The following is a 21082-nucleotide window of genomic DNA, read 5'->3' as shown; positions in this document are numbered from 1 at the left end:
TGACCACACTATGCTTCAAAATCAACTCAAGTTCGCCTGAGGGGATTTTAATTACTTTTACAGTTAGAATTCAAAGAAGATTTGCAGTGTTTGAAACGTAGACAATGCATGACTCACAATGGCAAGAACATCATCCGTTACCGACGATGCTTTTTTGTTTTATCTTTGGAGACTTGTCATTACTTGCCATATAATGTAATTGATTTTGACAAATAGCCAAAAAAAATAAATAAATCACACCCTGTGTGAAGTGGGTGGTGTCTTGCTAGCTAATCACAATACTGAATGGAGTCAACCAATCATGTACAAAAAATAAATACATTTATTGAAACACTCTTTATGATGGAAGAAACCATAACTTGAAAAAAACCATTTTATGGTTTTTTTCAAGTTATGGTTTCTTATACAGCAGGGCTATGCACATGTCTCATGTGACACTGGCCAATCACAGTCCTGAATAGACTGACTGTGATTGGCCAATCACGGTGCATTGTACAAATTGTACAAATAAAATTGTACAAAATTGTACAAATATCCAAACCTCACTTATAGGGGCGGTTTCACCGCCCAAAAATCATTGACAGAAAAGATACAGGTGGACAGATTCAGTGTATTTCTATCACTTCTTTATTGTCATTAACAAGGAGGTCACAACATCTCATGGTTTTTTCTCAGGTATATGAACATAAAAAGGATCTTGCTGCCACCCAGTGGCGATAAGAAGAAACTGCACAGAGGGACTTCCCTGTAAAGACAGCGACTTGAGCACTCATAACACAGAGCATTGTGTTAATCCTAGCAAAAAGGGTTTGGAAAAACAAGACCATGCCATGTTATGCAAGTCCACTATGAATCGCTTCTTTGTACATAAACATGGGTACATACATATAATACCAACTCCAACCAATACGAACCTAATAGTCCGCGTAAAAAAACTCCTGTGTTAAAACAAATTTAAACCAAGCAGCGAGCTTGTGAACATACAATACAAAAAAACAAAAAAAACAAAAAAGTCTTCACAACAGGTTTGGACACTTATCACAACACTGTACATCGGTCAAACATAATAGTAGGAGCAGAAAAATAAACTGTTTAGAGTTGAGGAACCATCGACACAAGCGTAAAACACAGCGATGACGACGCTCTAGACCAGTGGTTCACAATACTGTTCCATGCCAAGGAACCCCAAACAGCCATAGCCTCTGGCTGTGGCCACTATATTGCTAAATGGCTTTTTAAAAGCCCCCAGAAAATAGCAGATCTAAACACTGCAACATGTTGTGAGCTTTTAGACCTGCTATTTTTGCAGATTTCTTCTTTCCAGTTCAAACCTTTTAATTTCAAGGACCCTCAATTTAATATGCATTAGGCCACGGACCCCCATAACTCTGAGTGTACAAATGGAACCGATCCATTCGTACACTCTCAAGAGTTACAGACCTGTAAGGGTCCATTTGGTTTGTAATCATCAGTTATTTAGGACCCCCTGGAACCCCCTCAAGGACCCCTGGAGACCGCACTTTGAGAACCACTGCTCTAGACGAGCCGTCGCAGCTCCACTGCAGGTGAGAAACGAGGCCTTTTGGCTCATCGCATTATTCCGTTAACCTCAGTTCAAAACAAGTACATGAACGGGCCAGAAGGCAGAGAGGCAGTAAACACAGTCAGGTGTGTGTGTGTGTGTGTGTGTGTGTGTGTGTGTGTGTGTGTGTGTGTGTGTGTGTGTGTGTGTGTGTGTGTGTGTGTGTGAGAGAGGGGTAACCGCAAGCCAACTTAGAGGCTACCCCAACCTCTAAGTTACAATTCCTTCCACTGACAGACAATAAAAGTGGATTTTTCGGCTTTACAGAGACAAAGAGGATAACCCAAGCTGTCCGTAGAGGTGCAATATTGGTGAGTTTATCATCGTTTAATACAACCAGAGTGGACTTTTCTGTCTGTCTCACGGACAGGGCTGTCAACAGAGGGAATAGCAACTTAAGAGGTTGGGATGGGATAGCCTCCTACGTTGCTAGCGGCTTTGTGAGGGGATTTGGGGGGGCTTTCTCACGCCAAGGCAGGTAGCTCATTCCGATTAACTCAGTGATTCTCAACCTATGGGCCAAACAACCACTGCTGGGCCGCGAGGGTATTGCAAGTGGGCCCCCTGAACAATTGGCAAAAGACTATGATTTTAACGATGATATAACATTAATATAATAAAAATATATGTAAAACAAATGACATGGCATTCTTCTTTCCTTTAAAACCGTGAACAATGAGTTTTCTTTGCGATACAGATGGTGTTAGTTCAACTGATCCAAGCTGGAGCACAATCGATTGAGTGATCGTTAAATTGAACGTGGTCTGAAAATGCACGCGGTCCACCCATCTGACCGCTTAACGCGGCAGCTGAAAGGGGTCAGGGTGGGTGGACCGAACATGCTTTTTGACAAGGTTGAGAACCACTGGATTAACTCTTCACAGAGACAAAGGGGCGACACTATAGCCACTGCCTCACATGGTGGAGGAGGGGGGGGGGGGGACAGGTCACTCCAGCTCCTTAAACCTTGCAAACATGGCTTTTCGAACTGCTTGCTTGTAAGTGGCATGGTCCCAAACGACAGGCTCTTTCTTTTTCCTCTGTTGGGGAGAGAGAGAGGAAATGAGAGAGAATGAGAGAGAGAGAGCAGCTTTTAATATCGTTAGCCTCATAGCATAATTGCCTAACTCACTTTTTGGTCAAATTGTCATTTTTGCCTAGATCTACTCTCCTAACACTGCTGCATCATTGTGCCTTATTGCCTACGTCCTAAGCCAATCAGAATGCTTGTTACATTCCAAAATGACTTAGGCAAAAAGTGATTTTAAGTCAACTTGGCCTGAGGTTCCGATTCTACAAAATGTCTTCTAAATCCTAACAGTTTTCTGAAAAACGTATGTTACTATATGAGTGGTCCTCAAACTTTTTCACGTCAAGGACCCCCAAAATGTATTATGTATTTGGCCGCCGACCCCAAGCTCAAAATATTTTGTTCCAGGGACCCCCAGAAGCAAAGATTTGGGTTACAAATGTTCGCTTTAAAAAACATATTCAAAGATTTGCACAAATTATCAAAAAATGCAGATCTACAAGCTCATGTATGAGCTTGTATATCTGCTATTTTTGAATAGCCAAAGTATAAAATAATGGTTAAAAAGGTTACACAGATGCGTTCCCGGTTTTAATGGGTTAACACCTACCTCCACAGGTTCGGCACCCAGACCAGGCCTCTCGCTGCCCTTGAAGCTATCCCTGAGTGTGGACAAAAAGAAAGTTATGCAAAGATTTAATGCCGATGGGCTAACTATACATCGACAGTGGTTGCTGTTTAAGAGCAGAACATGTTAAAGCAGTGATTCTGAACCTTTATTAATTTCAAGGTTCCCCAGTTTGATATGCATTAGGCAACGGACCCCCCCCCCTTGTGATACAATTTCTTTTTTAAATCTCTGGGACCCCCGATCTAAACGTTAAAAAAAAGTTTATTTAACTGTGTGTACAAATTGAATGGCTCGATTTGTACAAACTCACATATTGACATTCTTACAGATCCATAAGGGTCCCTTTGGACCCCTGGTGGTCCATAGCCCTGACGTTGAGAAACAGTGTTTCTGTCAAACCCAGCCCCGTCCGATCTAATATTCAAGGATTTAGAAAAATAAATGTTTCTCTGCTTTGTTTTTGGTGAGAACAAGCTATATTCAACAGCCAATAACTAATGTAAAGAACGGAGGGTTGCGGTGAAACGCTTTTTTTTCTCCGAAGGAAGCAGAGACAATCCTCCGTCTTTTGCGACACTCGGTGTGTCGATCGAAATATTCTGTGGCTCTTGAAAGGTTAGTAAAAATGCTCAAAAACGCTGGCAAGGGCTGATTTATTTGTATTTATTTACTCCGGCAGTCATTGTGTTAAGAGGGTATCATTAAGGAACTGGAATCGTTAAAATCCGTAAGGATCACAACCCTAGTTGAGACTTCATTTCATTTTGGGGGATGGGTGGTGGGGTCACCTACTTGGAGCTTCCAGCCCAGGTGTTATGGTGATGCTGCTGTTGATGGTGTTTCCTTTTCTTCGGCTCTGGAGGATTGACGGGCCCGGCATCCTTGGCGATCAGCTACAGAAGATGTTTTACAGTGAATCAATGAACATGATGCATGCCTCTCATCAAGCATTCAGGGGCGTGAGAGTGATTCTTTATTGTCACTTACTTCTTTTTCCTGGTTCTCTAAAGCCTCCAGTTCCTTCTTGGAGCGTTTGATCTTGAGGTGGATCTCCATGTTTTGCTGTAAGACGGACACAGCAGTGAGATGTGAATTCATACAGCCCATAGCCGTCTCTAATGGGTAAAAAACCTTTCCACAACTAGTTGTAGTTAGGGATGGGACGATGTGAAAACCATAAGAAAATTGCATGTCACGATTGTGGAAAAGATAATTGCGATTAATGTTATTGTGATAATCAAAATATGCTTAAAACTGAAAATGCCACTTTTGCTAACCACTTGAACCCTCAAGCATCCCTATTCTGGGGGGAACGTTTGTGAGCTTGTAGATCGGCTATTTTTGGCGAATCGATTTGTGTATAGTGAAATAAGAGCGTACCAAATGCAAAGGTCCGTTATAGAGTATAGAGGGTTTAAATGGTACTGAATTTGCAGCTCAACAAAAGCCAATTCATTCTAGTCTAGTGTATGACGGAGGACAATTTCACGATAAATTAAAATACAATACAATTATTGTGAGCGTTTTTATCATGATAAACGATAACGATTATCGTCCCATCCCTAGTTGTAGTGGCACTCCGTTTGTTTTTGTCTCTACCATATAAACGTAGTAGTCATTTTTATTTACTATATGTGTCCAAATTAATGTTGCATGCCTAAAACACAATTCAACTGTTAACTGCAACTAGTTGTGTGACAGTTAATCGTCATGTACAATGTCATGATCGGGACAGCCCTACCTTATGCAGGTCGGAGAGCTGCTGGTGGCGGATCAGTGCGTCCTTATTGGGGAACTGCCGTCGACACAGCAGGCAGGCCATCTTCTTCCAGTCTGTCAGCTTATCGTCCTTGTCGTCCGATTTGTTCTTGGAGGCCTTCGGAGCCTCCTGCTTCTCCTCCTCCACCTCCTCATCGCTGCCGGCGCCGTAGTCTGAAGCCAGCAGACCCAGAGAGCCCATAGGACGCTGGGGAGGGAGGCACAGCACACCTTCAACTTACGATCTCCTCATTGGAATTGATCGGTATAACCATTTAAGCCATGTTGTAAATGTTATTATATGCTTGTTTTAATGTTGTTTTGATTGCACTATATGTATGATGACTTATCTTGTTTTGCCCTGGTTAATTTAAGGATAAATACATACATTTTAAAAAGTGATTTAAGGGGTAAGGTTTCACTTTAACTCATTCAGTGCCATTGACGCTTTTGCCGCATCAATTCTTTTTTATTATGATTATAATTAGAAAGTTAAATACTTCTGCGGCCTAATGGCTGTGTGCATATAAAGTTTGGTGTTCGGTGATCGGTCCAACAGCATGCGAGATTAGTTACGGACGAGCACAGACGCACAAACACACACAGACAAACAACTAAGCCTCTTGCAGAGCCACGCGGTGTTCTGGATTGCAGCTTTAAATTAGATGAAGCTGTTCTTTTAATCTCTAATCTTATCTATTTTTACTTGATATGTGTTTATGTGATGCAATGCAATGTGATTGTCACCTTTCCCTTCTCATCTTTCTTAGGAGGAGCAAGGGGCTTCTTGAAGAGATCATCTCCAGCACCCTGTAGAGGAGGACACAAATAGAGGATGACGCAAAAACTAAATATTGTACTTGGTGGCTGATCTTTAGGACTGACTGTCCACACTGTTATTTGCAAGTGATCAGTGTTCAGATTTGTGTATACGGACATCATCAATTTATCCGTGTTGGTTGCTTTGGTAACAAAGTAATGACAAAAGGTGTAATACTTAATTTACAATCTTTGTTCAAAGATGACGCTCCTCAAAAATAGTAGACTTACAAGCTCACAATGCACTGCAATGCGATGCGTTGTTGTGAGCTTGTAGATCGGCTATTTTTGGAGAGTGGGGGTGCCAGTGGGGGCTCCTCACTGGCAGGTGAGTCGGTAGGATGCAACAGCAGTGATAACACAAAAATGTGTGCGGGGAGGATTTAATTGACATAATGACTGAATTGGGGAGGAAAAGGGGTAAACAACATTTTGACATCATCCCCTCACCGCCTTGGCAAAGATGGCGAACCCTGCATCAGCTGCCTTGGAGCTCTTCTTGTCTTCTTGTCCAGGCTTCAGGACGGGGGACGGGGAGCGGACGGCGTCCTTCTGACGGTTCTGGATCTTTGCCCAGCGTTCCATGTCTTTCATGATCTAAAGACAGTCAAACAATGCTCAGTCACCACGTCCTATTGAGCATACATTATCACTGTACTGTATATTTCAATGAAGGGCACCTATATTATCATTTATACTTTTTCACAGCACCTAAAATTATCCGACCACTCTAGACTACTCAAGCCGTGGTATAAACAGGATAATGCACTGTGATCAGTATGAAAAAAAAAATCACACTTCAGGAGTCAGTTATGGGAAAATAACCCTACTTCAAGGGGCTAAATGGCCTGAGATGTTCACACAATAGCCAATCCACAATCTCACAACACATCGATACGAGGCACTGTGAGCTTGTAGAGCAGATGTTTTCACCATTCGCCGTATATGGGGCTTTAAACCCATTAAGACCGGGAACGCATCCGTGTCATTTTAGGATTTCTTTGGCTATTCAAAAATAGCAGATATACAAGCTCATAGCGCGGCACCGAGTGCCGCGCTATGAGCTTGTAGATCTGCAAAAAAAAAATTATCATGAAAATGTGTGCACATTTTTGAATATTTATTTATATAACATTTGTAACTCAAATCTTTGCTACAAATGTCTTCTAAATCCTAACAGTTTTTAGAAAAACCTATGTTGCTAATTCATGTCAAGGACCCCCAAAATTATATGTATTTGGCCAGGGACCCCCATCTTAAAATATTTTATTCCAGGGACCACCCAGAAGCAAAGATTTAAAAATGTTCCCTTTAAAAATTATATATATATATTTATTCAATGATTTGTACAAATTAAAAAAATGTTATCAAACATAGCAGATCTACGAGCTCATAGCGTGGCACTTGGTAGATCTGCTATTTTTGAATAGCCAAAGAAATCTAAAAAATTACACAGATGCGTTCCCAGTCTTAATGGGTTAAGTGTTCAAAGGGCTACCTTAACAGCAGCAAGACTTCTGGGCTTTTCTTCTTTATTGTCCTTTTTGGGAGAGTCCTCGTCCTCTCTCCTCTCAGCGGTCAGCGTGGAGGCCAGGGCAGACTCTGGGGTGGGGTTGCTGGGGGCAGCAATAGTAGAAGCAGCAGCAGCAGCAGCAGCAGCATCTGGGGCCGGTGGCTGGCCTTCAGGAGCGACGGCTGCTATAATCATGAACATTTCTTTCAAGATGAATTGGCATAATCGTCAAATAATTGCGATTAATGATTGAATTGTTTTTGGCACTGAACGTTGGAACACATAAATCTAAATTACATTTCCGTTTGCCTTTTAGGGTTTGTAAACAAAAATTGCACTAGGCAGATATGACAAATAATAATAATAAGACAAATGCACAACAATGCATCTGGATGCGATGCACCGTGTGCTTGTAGATCTGCCATTTCTGAAAATATTTGGAAATCTATCAATTTTTCAATAGATTAATTCATATACAGATGAATGGGAAAAAATGTGCAAAAATAACTGATTATCTCAAATAATTGCGATCAGGTGATTATTGTGTAATAATTGGGACAAGCCTACCGGTAAGGGGAGGTAAAGTGGCGGTGGTCTGGAGTGATGGCGTGGGGTCTGTGGGCTTCTTCATCTCTAGAGGAGCGTCCGCGGCAGGGTTGGCCAGAATGGCCTGGACCTCAGCGCTCATGGCCAGAGGCTGCTGGGTCGTCGTGGTCTCTGTTGTTGAGCCACCGCTTGGTACGGGGATGTAGGTCTTGGTCATTCCGTCCCAGTACAAGTACTCCTGAGTCTGGGAGTTGTAGAAATACTACACATGCACACACACAAAACAAAACAAGAGTGAGTGAACCGAGTAGGGCTGCAACTAGCCATCGATTACTTTATCAAATAATCGAGAAGCTTGATTTTTGATATCATCTAAAATCCTAATTGATATTATAATCTACTTATTGGCCTATTTTTTCTTCTTCATCAATTACCATCATTTTTACTTTGCCATCATAATTAGTTTTTAATCTTTGCATCATTGTAAATGAGGGTCACCCATAATAATTTCTCCAAGGATCTTAAGTAAAGGTTGAAAGGAAATAATTAACTGTTACACCCCTGGAGCAGAGTAATGCAGAAGAGCAAAATGGACGCTGTGTGAATATGGTCAGTGTAACCGGTTGTGCGATATTCTCACCCTTGAGTTGGGGTCGTAATACAGAGTGGTCTGGGGGTCGTAGAAGAAGCCGGAGGTACCGTCATAGAGGTAGCCGGACATGTCTGGAGTCTCAGAGCCTATGGGGGGGACAAACAAATATGTGTATTCAGTACAAACATCAAAAGCACGAATGGCTTTGCAGCAGCATAGCTCATGTGGAAAAACAGCAGTGCACTCTTTCATTTCCAAAAGCCGTCATTTTTTTAAATGACGGACATATCCGTCAATGGCGGTGAACGGGTGGATTTTAAATGATGGCTATGTCCGTCAATGTTAGTGAATGTGTTAACTACAAGGTCACTGAGCTGGTCAAGTGGTCCTTTAAGTTACAAGCTGCTTTCGAAATAGCAGAACGACTGGAGTGCTTCAGTTGTCTCGTACCATAGATGTAACCCTCCGTTCCGTGTCCCGCGGATGTCAGCCCGGCTGATTCTCCAGACATAGGGGGCGGCAGAGCCTGATGGTAGGACGGGTCCACAGCGGGGCTCTCTCCGTAGACAACTCCCTAAAATGAATGGCAGGGGAGACGTCTTGTTAAAGGGATAGTTCACCCTCCAAAATGACTTTTTTTCTATCGATTACACACCCCATGGAGACTTGAATTCATGGAGATTATTTTGTTTTCGTCGCATTCCTAAGCCAATAATTTGATGACCGGCGGAAAGATGCTAATGTCTCCGGTAGGAGACTCGAAGTTCAAAAACAAAAACATATCAATGAATTCAAGGCTTCATAGGGTGTGTAGTTGAAAGATTTTTTTTTTTTTGGTGAACCATCCCTTTAATCACAGGAATTAAAGCAAAATAAAATCTCACAACTGAAAGATTTTGTATGGCCAAGTCCTAATGTGCGATTTGTGAATCCGTGTGAAAGGAACCACACTAGCGCTGTTTCCTAAACAATTAACACAAAGATTGTTTATGTTTTAGTGATTTGTTCCTGCTGTTCTACATACTGCCAACCAGGTGAAGAAATCACAGATTGAGGCTTTTAACCTTTGCTTTTATGAAATATCCGACACCATTTGGGTTTTATGGAAGATGCTTCTGAACATATTGCTAGTTTGACCACTTCAAATGCTTTAATCTTAAAATGATAACCAGATAATCTTAAAATATTAACCGAAACAATGTTTTCGCTGACCAACATGCTTCCATAGAAGACTGGAATCAGAATGAATGAAATCAGTCATGGCAACTGAGAGCTTTAATCCATGTAATCAACTATAGCAGGGCAGACACTGGTTAGTTGTTGCATTGCACTTGAGAGAGCACCCACCTGGGTATAGCTGGGGCCTGGTAATAGAGGTGGGTTCATACTTCCAGCCATTGGATCACCTGGGGAAATACATGACTCATTAGGACATTTATCTACTACAGGACAGGTTTACATTTGTAAATCTGTTAGTTTGTCTGAAGCCCATGCTTAACATTATTTTTAACTACTAGTTACAGGGAATCGGCACTTTACATTTTTTCCACTTTGAGTGGAAATGTAAGTCTAGTTTTACATCATTGTTAAAGAATCTGTGTCAGTCATAGCAATGCCAATGCAAGGTTGCCACCTTTCAGGGATTGGTTGGAGGGCGTTATGGATGCACAGATACTGTATTCAGTATGTACCAGGTCATTTCTACCAGTTAGGATACAAAGATTAAGGCCGTTTTGTTTGTATGGAACATGTATAAAAATGGACAATTAAAATCACACCAAAGTGAATTGAGGTAACAATTCAGAAATGGTGTAACCCATCTATGAGATTTTCTCAAAATGTAAGACCACTGAAATTCGTATTTCACACTTTCTAACGTTATTACTTTATAACTAAATCAATCTCACCTTAGTAAACACTTGCATTATGACTAGGCTGGTGTAACCAGCATTCATCTATGTACATTGTAATATGGAGGCTAAGATATTCCATGTTTGAGGAAATCTGACCTAGCATGCCAGCTGGTGGATGACCTTGCATGCCAGCTGGTGGATGACCTTGCATGCCAACTGGTGGATGACCTTGCATGCCAGCTGGTGGAAGACATTGCATGCCAGCTGGTGGATGAACTGCTTGCTGCAGATGTTGTGAATACTGCAGAGAGAGATCGGGAATCTGTGGCTGCTGAAATCACAAAACAAAACAAGTGTGTTGTATTTCAGAGTACTACAATGCTGTCACATCTTTTTCAGTTGATTGAATTACAAAGCAGGGGCAGAAGGGCCGCAGACCTACCTCCATCATATTGGCGTCTGGTGGGTACCCCAGAAGAGACGTGAATGGTTTATCCGATTCCCTCTTGATACTTGGATAAGACAGGAAAAACATCACTCGTGAATGACTGGGGATTTACATTACTAGAAATTATTTCACGACATTATTCTAAGCTGAATACTCACTTTTGGTTCTTTAGTGGTTTGGCAACCTCAGCGTAAACTCTGACACCGTCGATGCTGAGGGGCCGTGGTTTGGTTAGCAACTCGACCAGACGCACCACTTGCTACAAAACAATATAAATAACAAATTAACTTTATTTGTATGGTCCTTTTGAATGGCAGTGTTAAGAGTGTTGTTGTGATGCAATACCTCGTGGGAGTCCATGTCTACGAAGCAGAAGCATTTGGCGCCGGGTGTCTTGCCCTTGACCAGACGAACGTTCCTCTCGTCCAGATATGCGAAGGGGTCCAGGGCTTTTAGGATGGTCTCCACTGTGGTGGTGGGCTTCACGTTCTTTAGTATCATTGCTGTTCAGTAATGAAGGAAAAGGTGACTTAAGCACACTTGCCTCAATTACAGCTCATGCCACCAACAAAAACATCAGTGGATACCAGTCCCTATTTTGGGCATGTCGTTATAGGCAAACATCCTCAAAAATAGCCTAGGCCCATTATGCCTCATATACAGTATACAGGTCATATGCCGGTGTTGCGCAGTGAAAATAGATCTACAAGCACACATATTGATTGAAAATAGCCAATCTACTGGAGCTCTGGAGTCACCAAATACATCAATAGTTATAACTTGTGGTTTAACATGTTAACAAAACAAATTCAAAAATAGCCAATCTCTACAAGCTCAACGTGTTGAGAGCTTGTGGATCAGCTATTTTTGAAAATGTTTATCTATAAATGACATACCAAAATAGGGACATTTCTTAAGTTTTCACCTATGATGACATGCCCAACACCCAGACATTATCAAATGTTTTCAACAATGATGCCACCAATATGCCCAAAATAGGAATGCCTCAGGTCAAAAGTGGTTTAAGTAAATGAAACTCACTCTTGCTCTCTTTGAATATGGGGTCACCGTGGGGGGGTGGGCCGTGAGGGGGTGGGCCGTGGCGTGGCGGGTTGCGGCCGGCCCAGGACTCGGCCTGCAGCTCTGCCTCTTGCTGTTTGAGCTGCTGGTCCACCTGCTGCTGCCAGGCCTCGGGGGTCAGGTCGCAGTTCCTCTGCCACTGGGCCAGAGGCTCCAGCAGCTCTTTGGCCTGCTGGGAGCCATTCACGTTGTTCTTTGAACTGTCCAAGAGCTCACCTGGACTGGGCAACAGGGCCTCCTGAACTTGGGGTATTGTAGGTCTTTTGGGAAGGGACTCCTAATGATAAAAGGATCGAGACTTGATATTCATGACATACAGTAAAACAGTGGTTCTCAAAAAATATATGTAATTTTTATTTATTTTATTACATTAACTATTCAAAAATTTTTTCCTTTTACAGATTTTCACTATATATTTGTTTTAAATAGCCAATATAGAAGCTTTTGTCATTTCAAAAATTACATTTTGAACATTGCCGATCGACAAGTTCACAACGCACCACAACGCGACTAGTTGCGATCTTGTAGATCAGTACAAAATCGGGTTTAAGTGGTTAAATAGTTCCTCATTTTGATGGGGACCCCACTTTGCGAACCACTGCAGTAAAAAGGATGAATAAAAATGATGGTATGGATAAATCTGTGTCACTCACATGCAGATCTCTCTCACTCTTGTCTTGCTGGACGTATTTCATGGAGGCCGTTTTAGCACCAACCTTGAGGGAGCCCTGAAAGTAAAAACAGTCACCGTCAGTACATCGACCGGCAGCACCACTGACTGACATCTATTTAACACGTCAAATGACTCCCAACATGCACTGTGGCAGGTACGGCCTTCTACCTCAGTGTTGAGGGTGACAAGGATAGCCAGGTGTGTGTGTGTGCACTGTGCACAAAAAAGGACAGATCCCGCGAGGATCTACTACAGTAAGATCCTTGCAAGGAAATGAAATATTACATATCTGATAACGAGGAAATGGTAACCAAAATGACATCTTGCAATCACGAATTAAAACAAAATTCAACCGTCAATCAGGACTGCAAACCGGAACAAGCCATGTGCAACTGTGTAATGAAAAAAACTAAACTACATCTTATGCCAAAGCATAACGAGTTGATTCAAAGACGAGTAAATGTTAATATACTTGGCAGACAAAGTGACAAATTCACATTGTGTGACTAGATACTGTATGCCTAAGATCGTCAATGTCAAAGATTACCAAAAAACTAAACAAAAAAGAAAACCTCCACAGCACTTGTTTTCATACATCAGTTTGTTTGCAAGAAGCCACTGTGGGGGGGAGGGGGGGGGACAGATCCAGCCATCTATAAATGTATTTGGAAATTAGCACAAAAATCACCCACAAAAACGATCCCTATAACTTACCACCTAAATGGCTTTTAATCCAATATTGTAATGGATTTAAATAAAACAAAATCGCAGTTACAGCTGTTGGTGGCATCTTAATATTTATGTTGAGCTATCAGTTTGCAGAGTATAGACCATCAATGGTATCATTTGCAGTGAACCTCTCTAGTCTCTACCAATGGAAACCGCAGTGCTAAATAAATCACAGCATCTGCACAGTCATCAAAACCCGAGGTCATCCCAATGAACATCTGATCTAATCCCCAATCCCCAAATAAAAATAAAAATATATATGCCCAGCGCAGAGTTCTCCTGGCCCGTAGCCGAGTGGGTAGAGAGAGGTCGTCTGCAAATCGGAAAGTCACCGGTTCACCCACCCACAGTGTATGTGTCGAAGTGTCCCTGAGCAACATAGTTAAGCCCCAACTGCTCCACGGGTGACATATTAATGACAGCCACTGCTCCTAATAGTTAGGGTGGGTAAATGCAGAGGACACATTTCACGTACTGTATGTGCAAATACTCCAAAAACAACTTAATCGAAGAGCGCTTCCATTATATCAAGATGAAAACTTCAGAAGTCAGAAACTTACACAAAGCATGCCATTGAAAGCTGAAGATCTTGTGACAACATAGCCCACGTAGTCGAGATTACTAGCCCAAGGGTATATATTGTTCAAGAAGAAGGTCACAGACCAATGAAAAAGGGCATGAATAGGCCAAGAATGTTTCCAGATAAGGACTGGAGCAGAACATTGAAGACCAAACCCCTCTGAAGACTTGATACTTGAGGATGTGAAATGAAGATAAATAGAACCAAACTTCTATCAACCACAATCGACTGAAGTACTACATAAGCAAGTGTTTGACTTCTCGTACTATCAAAATGGTCATCTCAGCTCGTAATGTAAATGAACCAACCACGTTTGCGCTTTAAACCTAAAATGCGCATGCAACAGCGAGAAGGCACCAGAGACTAAAGTATTGCAATTTGCAGGTATTCCGAAGACACAGAACTTCAAAGCCTGTGGCCACAGAAAAAAAACAGGGTGGCAAAATCTTCCCATGCGGCGCAGAGTTAAAAATGCTGCAATACCCTCTTGTCCTCTACAGAACAAACACCAAGTCACAACACATGAGAAGTGTCTGGAATTACCTTTTTGTTATAATACACCGTCAGTGAGACAAAGTGACCAACTTCTGAGCAGGAGGTGAGGATGTAATAGTGTGTCCTTTTCTGATTAATTAATTCTGAATTCTGCTTCATTACAAAGGGTTACAGGCTAGACATAAAGGTGCAAAGGTGTCTTCCAGGGTAAAAGTAAAACATTGTATCTTTAAACCTCATCTTAGATGCTACCCAAGTAACATGAAGTACTATCCTGGATTACTGCTTAAGTAACTGAATTACTTTAGTAACTTTCGGTGTGCCAACTGTTTACTTTCAAAATACTGCGGTCGTGAATGTCAAGTGATAATCTCCACCCCCATGGTTAATGCAGGGACAGTAAACATAATCATAGGCTTGGGCGGTACAGTATACCAGGGTACTACGGAATCCCCACGGTATGATTTTCAATACCATCAAAAATACAGACACTCCTATGCCATTATGTAACTTTAGATGATGGCTTCTTTCAACTACAAAGCAGCTTATTAGCCACATGGTTTGATTAAACTGCCAGTCTGTCACCACCACCCGCACATCTCCGTTCAGCCCCACTGATGTGTTGGCAAGCCTCGTCTAAGAAGGCATATTAAAACACAACATTGTAGATTAGACAATGTCATACATTCTACAACGACTTCTATCACTAGCAGCTCAGCATTTGTGTTTTTATTGAACACAAATACCGCCATAAACCGTATACCTGGTGAAGTATCGGGATGGTATGTAGGTATGAAAAGACAGATACCGCCCAAGCCTAATTAACCACTTCGCCCCCCAAACCCCCACATCTCCCTCCCGCTTCCTCTGTAAAGCCCTGTCAACCCCCGTAATCCTGGTGGGAGAGACAGCCTTCGTAGAGTGACGAGAATGGGCCACCTTGTTCGACTCCATGAAGTGGACTGCATCATCGAGGTTTAAAAACTCCACATAGGCCGTATCGTAGCTGTAACCTGGGGACAGCATTTGAAATACAGATGGGTTTTTGTTAGTCAATGCCAGTAAGGACAGTCACCCAGTAAAAAAAAAATAAACATAAAAAAACAGTAGTTCGTGAACACATCGATGTAACAGTCAGCATTTCTGTAGTGTCAAAATGTACACCTTTTGACACGCATACCTCTTTTATAACAACGCACATGGTACATTTCATACTTATTTCTTCTCCTGCCTTCAGTATATTGACATTTGTTTGACAGGATGTGTTAAAGCTATGTCTTTAAAAGGAAGATATTCCAGACCGACATACAGGCTGCATGTTAGCACAACATGCGGGCTGCATATGGAGACATTTATTACTGCCTGATATTCAAACTGAATGGCCATTTCTTTACCACTCCAGTATTCAGTCTGAAATTGCTTTCTCGTTAGCCGTTTTCTGTGTCTTTTTTTTCTCCTTTTCTTTTCTTTGGGGGGGGGGGGGGTGGCTCAGTAGTGATCGACATATATGGACGCCCTGTAGCCAGCCCTAGCAGCCAGTCAGTGTACAGCATCGACCTAAGTCCCAAAGGCAAAAGTACTGATTGGCTTGATGTTTCTCCAACCTGGAAGAAGCCGTAGACAAGGGACACACCAGACCTCTGAATCGCATGACACAATTTGAAAACTAGGCGGGATGAGCAAAGGTACGTATAGAATAGGGATTCAGGGGTCTGGAAACAGGCAAACTTAGGCCCAAAAAAATGTATACAATTAATTTGCAGAAGAAGAGTAGAGAACTCATCTAATGTTAAATGAACAGATTAATCAAATACTTATGGCCTCTGGAATGTTTGATGTGGTCATAATTTCGACAAAAGGGCTCGTCTTCATATTGACGTGTGTACCATCAATCCATCAGCGACATGAACAACTTGAGTTCTAAGCACAGCACTAACAAAACCATCTCTGTTCCAGGCATGTTGTCGATGAGGTCACACTAAAACAAAAGAGAATGGGCTAATACACCTCTGAAGGACCCCACGAGTGAATCACTTGTCACAGAACATTTGTGACTGTCAACAAAAATATAACTCTCCAAGGCAGATATGTTAAGGAAATCCTCTTGGACTGTTGATAACGTCCCTAGATCGTCAGAACACAGAAAACTCTCTTACAGCGTGATTTCATCAAGACCCAGAAAACCAAAGGCAACAAAGAAGCTTGAGAAGAGAAGAGTGCGGAGTTTCGAATGTCGTAATAGCGAAATATATCGTAGGGTATAAGGGCGATCGATTGCCCTAAACAGTTCCGCAAAGCAACTTGTTTCTCACCTGGCACAACACTTTTTATTTTCATCCCCTGCATTGGAACGCCATCACGAACAGCAAAGGCACCAAGAATCTGGTGAAAGGAAGAAAAAAGAAAGAAAGAAAAATATAAGACTCATGGCAGCGTCAACCAAAACTCCTCATTCAAATCAAGACGTTGATATGATTAAAACAGGAATTCTTACCTGCTCCATTGTAGCAGTCTTTGGAATGCCAATTATGGATATTGTATTGGAAACTTTGTTCTCCACTGATGCACTCCTGTAATCTTGATCCTTTCATGGACATATGTAATCAAATAACAGTTATCAAGCATGAAAAGTTCACAAGAGGTTCCTAAGAGAATAAAGAGATGTCTTAACAACTTTCACAAAAAAAATAAAAAAATAAAAGAATAAATAAAAAAATAAATACCTGAGATCCAGAATCACTAAATTTCGGTGGTGGGAAAGGCTTTGATTCTTTCAGAACTTTCTCCGGTGCTTGAAATGTTTCATGCTTGTAATCAAAAGCTCTCACAGACCCCGTTCTATAATCAATGTCCCTGTAGTCCTGGTCTCTCCCTTCTGCAGCGCTGCCACTTTGGAACTCAGGTTCAGCCCCCATCTTAGGCCTAACAGGTCGCTGATCACACAGTATAGCCTTCAGCCCTTTGAAGCCTTCACTTGGAGGGCCCTGAATTTTCTCATTCTTATCTTGATGGTAAGGAGGCCTTCCGTCGCAATTCGCTGCATTTTGAATCTGCTTGGGATCCAGTTCTCCACGCCAAAGCTTACTGTCAGGCGCTCTGCCGAGCAAACCAGGATGACCCATTTCCGGGAATGGCAGGTCAAGGGGAGCTTTGAGGCCAGCTGATGGCAGATCCCTGGCAGGAAACTGATCATGGGGGAAGCCTGCATCTTTCCCAGGGAACTGAGTAGGCGGCCTTTCCCTGTCATTGAATGGTGGCGGGGCTCCAAGAATACTCTCTCTGCCAAAACCTGGAGGTGCGTTTTGGTCCATCATACCTTTAAACACATCTGTCACGGGGGGTTTCTCCTTGCGACGGTTCTTCCATTCCTCTGCGAGAGTCATCTCTTCACCACTTCTGTAGTGGTCGATTGGGGGGCTATCCGTTGAATTCAGGAATTCTCTGTCTCGGTGTGCGCCTTCGGCACCCCTGAGGTCTGGTCTGTTCGGACCACCAGCATCTGGAGGCATGCCTGACCTTCCCCTTTCCACCGGGGCACGATCATTGTTTCCGAACCTTATGGGAGACCGGTCCCTACCTCTGAATTCAGGTCCAGGGGGGCGATTTCTGAAGTCCATGTCGGAATCAAATCCTCCTCTTGCATTAAACGGTGGCCCCCCTCTTCTGTCAAAGTCCATCATCCTCCTGTCACGTGAAGGCGTGTCCATATCACAGCCATCAATGTCATCCCTGCCCATTGGAGGCCTATCACGCATGTCCCTAAACCCGTCATTTCTTCCCATTGGTTCCAGGGGAAATCCTCTCCTCCCATCCATTGCTGATTGATTGTTGAAGCCTGGCATATCGTAGCGAATCATCTCTCTGTCTCTCATGTCCATTAACCTGTTCATTGGCTCTCTCTGTGGCATACCTCTCTCTTCTGTGTCTGCTGAGTTTCGGCCTGGTCCCATGAAGCCAGGTGCAGTCATCAGCTTGTCTCTGATTGACATTTCATATTGCCTCCTAAGACTCAAGTCTCGCTCTCCATCAGGTCTGAAGAAATCTCTGTTTTGATCTCTACCTCGCATATCCCGTTCCATGTCACGTCCTCTCATGGGGGGCCCGTCGCCCCTCCTCATGTCCATAGGTGGTAGATCTAGAGGCCCGGGACCCATGTTCATCCCATCTCTACCTCTAAAATCAGGCATGGGACCATCGCGGCCTGCAAACATCTCTCCTCGCTGGTCACCACTAGAACAAACATTTATACTTTGAAGTTAAGCTTTGGCAAAGAAACACAGACCACGAAATACGCAAAATAATCAAGCATTGAACTCAAATGCAATTACATAAGTAATCATCACAGTTACTATGAACAAATACAAGTGTTGCGTTCAGTAACGTAACATGAATCACCATCGGTAGGTACAATTCTCTCTGCTTACCGAAAGGGTGGCCCCCCTCGCGGTCCTTGTCCAGGTCCCTCCCACATTTTCCTCCAGAACGTGTCTTATCTGGTGGCAAAGTTTCATTCAGAAGCATGTCCCGGTTTTACAGCATAATTGTCAATTTACCAAACCTGAACAGAAAGCTAAAATATGGCCTTTTGACCAAGACATTAACTCCATAATAGAAAACAATAATTTAAACTTAACATAAATATGTGTTATATAGATGGTAGTGTATATTTGTCTGTCATTAAATGTTTCTGAATTGAGTACAAAAGGACCCCAATGGAAACAAGCCATAGGCTTTCTTGGGTTTAAAATCCTCTTAGTAGACCTTGTATTGAACTGTACTTGAACAGAGCTTTTTTTGCTAATTCAGTATTCAAGCAATCAATCATGGGCTATAATTCAACATTACCAGGAGTACCTAGTTACATAATTAGGCTAGATTTTTTTAAACATAAAAAAACACGAAAATAGTTGATCTACAACAGCGGTCTCAAAGAATGCAGGGACTCTCAGGGTTCCTTGAAGGGGTTCTAGATGGACCCTTATAGGTCTGTTACTCTGACAGCGTACAAATGGAACCAGGAGCGTCCTTGAATTTCAAAAGTTTGAGAAGCACTGATCTACAAGCTCACACAGCTATTTTAACCACAAGTATCATTGTAGTACGAAGCATAAAACGGATACAGGATAGGTGGGCACAAGGGACATCTGGGCACCTCGATGTAAAATTGGCTATTTTGTCCAAAACGTAAAACAATAAAATATGGTCTTCAGTAATGTTAAGTATACATGATGTGAACATGCATGGTACATCATTATCTGACTTAATCTTATCCTTCAACTTCTTGTTTATGCCTCAAAATGACTGGATATACAGGTTTTGTAGCAATTGTAGAAATATTAGACCTTAGTTGTCGAATGTTTAAGCATGTTCTAATCATGTTTAAGCATGTTCTAATAATGTTTACTTTAGTTAAAAAACATTTTCCAATTTTTTTATTTAACATTTTGGACAATGTAAAACCAATGTTACATGGAGGTGCCCAGATGTCCCTATAAGTGCCCACCTATCCTGGAACCCTTTCGGAACCCTGTATACCTTTTTTTAATAAAATAAAATAAAAGTGTATAGGGTTCCAAAAGGGCTTAATTGTGCCCTATAAGTGCTACAAGAAGCTATTGTTAGAGAGCTTATAAATCTATTCCTTTTGACAAGCTGCGACACCATGGTACTACGGGTTCTAAATGAGGCTTTAAACACTGCAGGCTAACGTTAGCCTCACAGCCCACCACCCACCCGGCCTATTGATCATGGGCAATAATCCGTCCACATGCCGGGTGGATCGTGGGCAATGATCGTCCAAACCAGTCTAATTTAGTAATAATAACATAATATCTATAAATAATATAATAATAATATCATAATCTAGGCCATTGAAGAAGGAAAAGAAAAAGGTGACGCGCTTCTTATAGCCACATTAGCACAGTAGCTATAAAGCTATGCTGGAGAAAGAGGTTTAACAGATCTTGGACTGGATTGCATTAAAGTAATAAAAATCATAATCATCATCTCATATCCTCTTTTTTTTATCAACAAGCTGGCAGACAGTGCGATGTATATATTGAAATACCGACCTTTAAATATTTATAGTCCACTATGGAGGATGAAGGGATTTCAGTCTTAACAGGATACGATGCTGTCCGTATGTCTGTCTCCAGTGTTGCCAGGTTTTGCGAGAGAAATAAGCAAGCAACCAGGTCTATGAAAGCAAGCCCAAAATGATCGGCCATTTGAAAATAGCAGATCTACAAGTCTCACAACGCGTCGCGATGCGACGCGTTGTGAGCTTGTATATTGGCTATTTAAAAAAATATATATATCTTGAAGAAAATGCTAAAAAATGTGGATGTTTTTTGAAACATTCTAACACAAATCTGATATGGGGGCTTCCTGGCACAAAACATTTTCATATGGGGGTTACAGTGGGACAAATACATATTCATTTGGGAGACGGGCGTCGGGGTCCATGAATATTTGAGAACCACTGTTTAAAATAATTAAAGCATTGTGAAGCCCAAATAAGCAACTACACTTAAAAAAAAAACAAGCCCAAAAACCCGCAAACACCAATAATATTTACAAGCAACTTTACAGAAAAACAAGCTCAAAGTCGCTTACAATAAGCGGACATGGCAACGCTGTCTGTCTCCTATGTGCGGAGAGTGCGGAGCAAGCGAAGCCGGAAACAAAGATGGAGGCAAAATCTGAGCTGTGTTTTTTTGCTTTATTGTACCCGATTTTACGTACAAAAGATAC

General features: G+C 42.0%; 1 protein-coding gene across 4 annotated transcripts; it reads right to left on the bottom strand.

Moving 5' to 3' along the window:
• Positions 1-614: 614 nt before the first annotated feature.
• On the bottom strand, positions 615-20484 carry rbm6 (RNA binding motif protein 6). Of its 4 annotated transcripts, none has more exons than XM_080424607.1 (24): positions 20401-20484; positions 18754-18822; positions 17053-18559; positions 16824-16913; positions 16642-16711; positions 15269-15342; positions 12506-12580; positions 11814-12129; positions 11118-11275; positions 10931-11031; positions 10767-10836; positions 10481-10655; positions 9819-9877; positions 8922-9045; positions 8520-8617; positions 7901-8141; positions 7319-7518; positions 6271-6417; positions 5749-5811; positions 4985-5209; positions 4231-4305; positions 4036-4136; positions 3223-3274; positions 615-2622 (listed from the first exon to the last, which is right to left on the bottom strand). In XM_080424607.1, exons 2-24 carry the CDS (start codon positions 18798-18800, stop codon positions 2530-2532), a joined length of 4161 nt encoding a protein of 1386 aa, XP_080280733.1. In that variant the 5' UTR covers positions 18801-18822; positions 20401-20484; the 3' UTR covers positions 615-2529. The 4 variants fall into 4 exon arrangements, with proteins under 4 accessions (XP_080280733.1, XP_080280734.1, XP_080280736.1 ...); XM_080424608.1 differs by having other exon boundaries at positions 7319-7515; XM_080424610.1 differs by having other exon boundaries at positions 10505-10655.
• Positions 20485-21082: the final 598 nt, after the last annotated feature.

The sequence above is a fragment of the Gymnoscopelus braueri genome (genome assembly GCF_963280865.1).
Source record: "Gymnoscopelus braueri genome assembly, chromosome: 3".
Classification (NCBI taxonomy): domain Eukaryota; kingdom Metazoa; phylum Chordata; class Actinopteri; order Myctophiformes; family Myctophidae; genus Gymnoscopelus; species Gymnoscopelus braueri.
Note: the sequence above shows the minus strand (reverse complement) of the source record. Positions and strands in the feature narration are given on the sequence as shown.

What these genes read in the sequence shown, in the direction of transcription:
- rbm6 (XM_080424607.1), bottom strand. Translation starts at nt 18,800, where the DNA reads ATGTGGGAGGGACCTGGACAAGGACCGCGAGGGGGGCCACCCTTTCG. An exon ending in ACTTCATGGAGTCGAACAAG is followed by an intron (nt 12,581 to 15,268) that starts GTGGCCCATTCT and finishes TTTTACTTTCAG; the next exon opens with GGCTCCCTCAAGGTTGGTGC. An exon ending in CAGGCCCCAGCTATACCCAG is followed by an intron (nt 9,046 to 9,818) that starts GTGGGTGCTCTC and finishes CATTCATTTTAG; the next exon opens with GGAGTTGTCTACGGAGAGAG.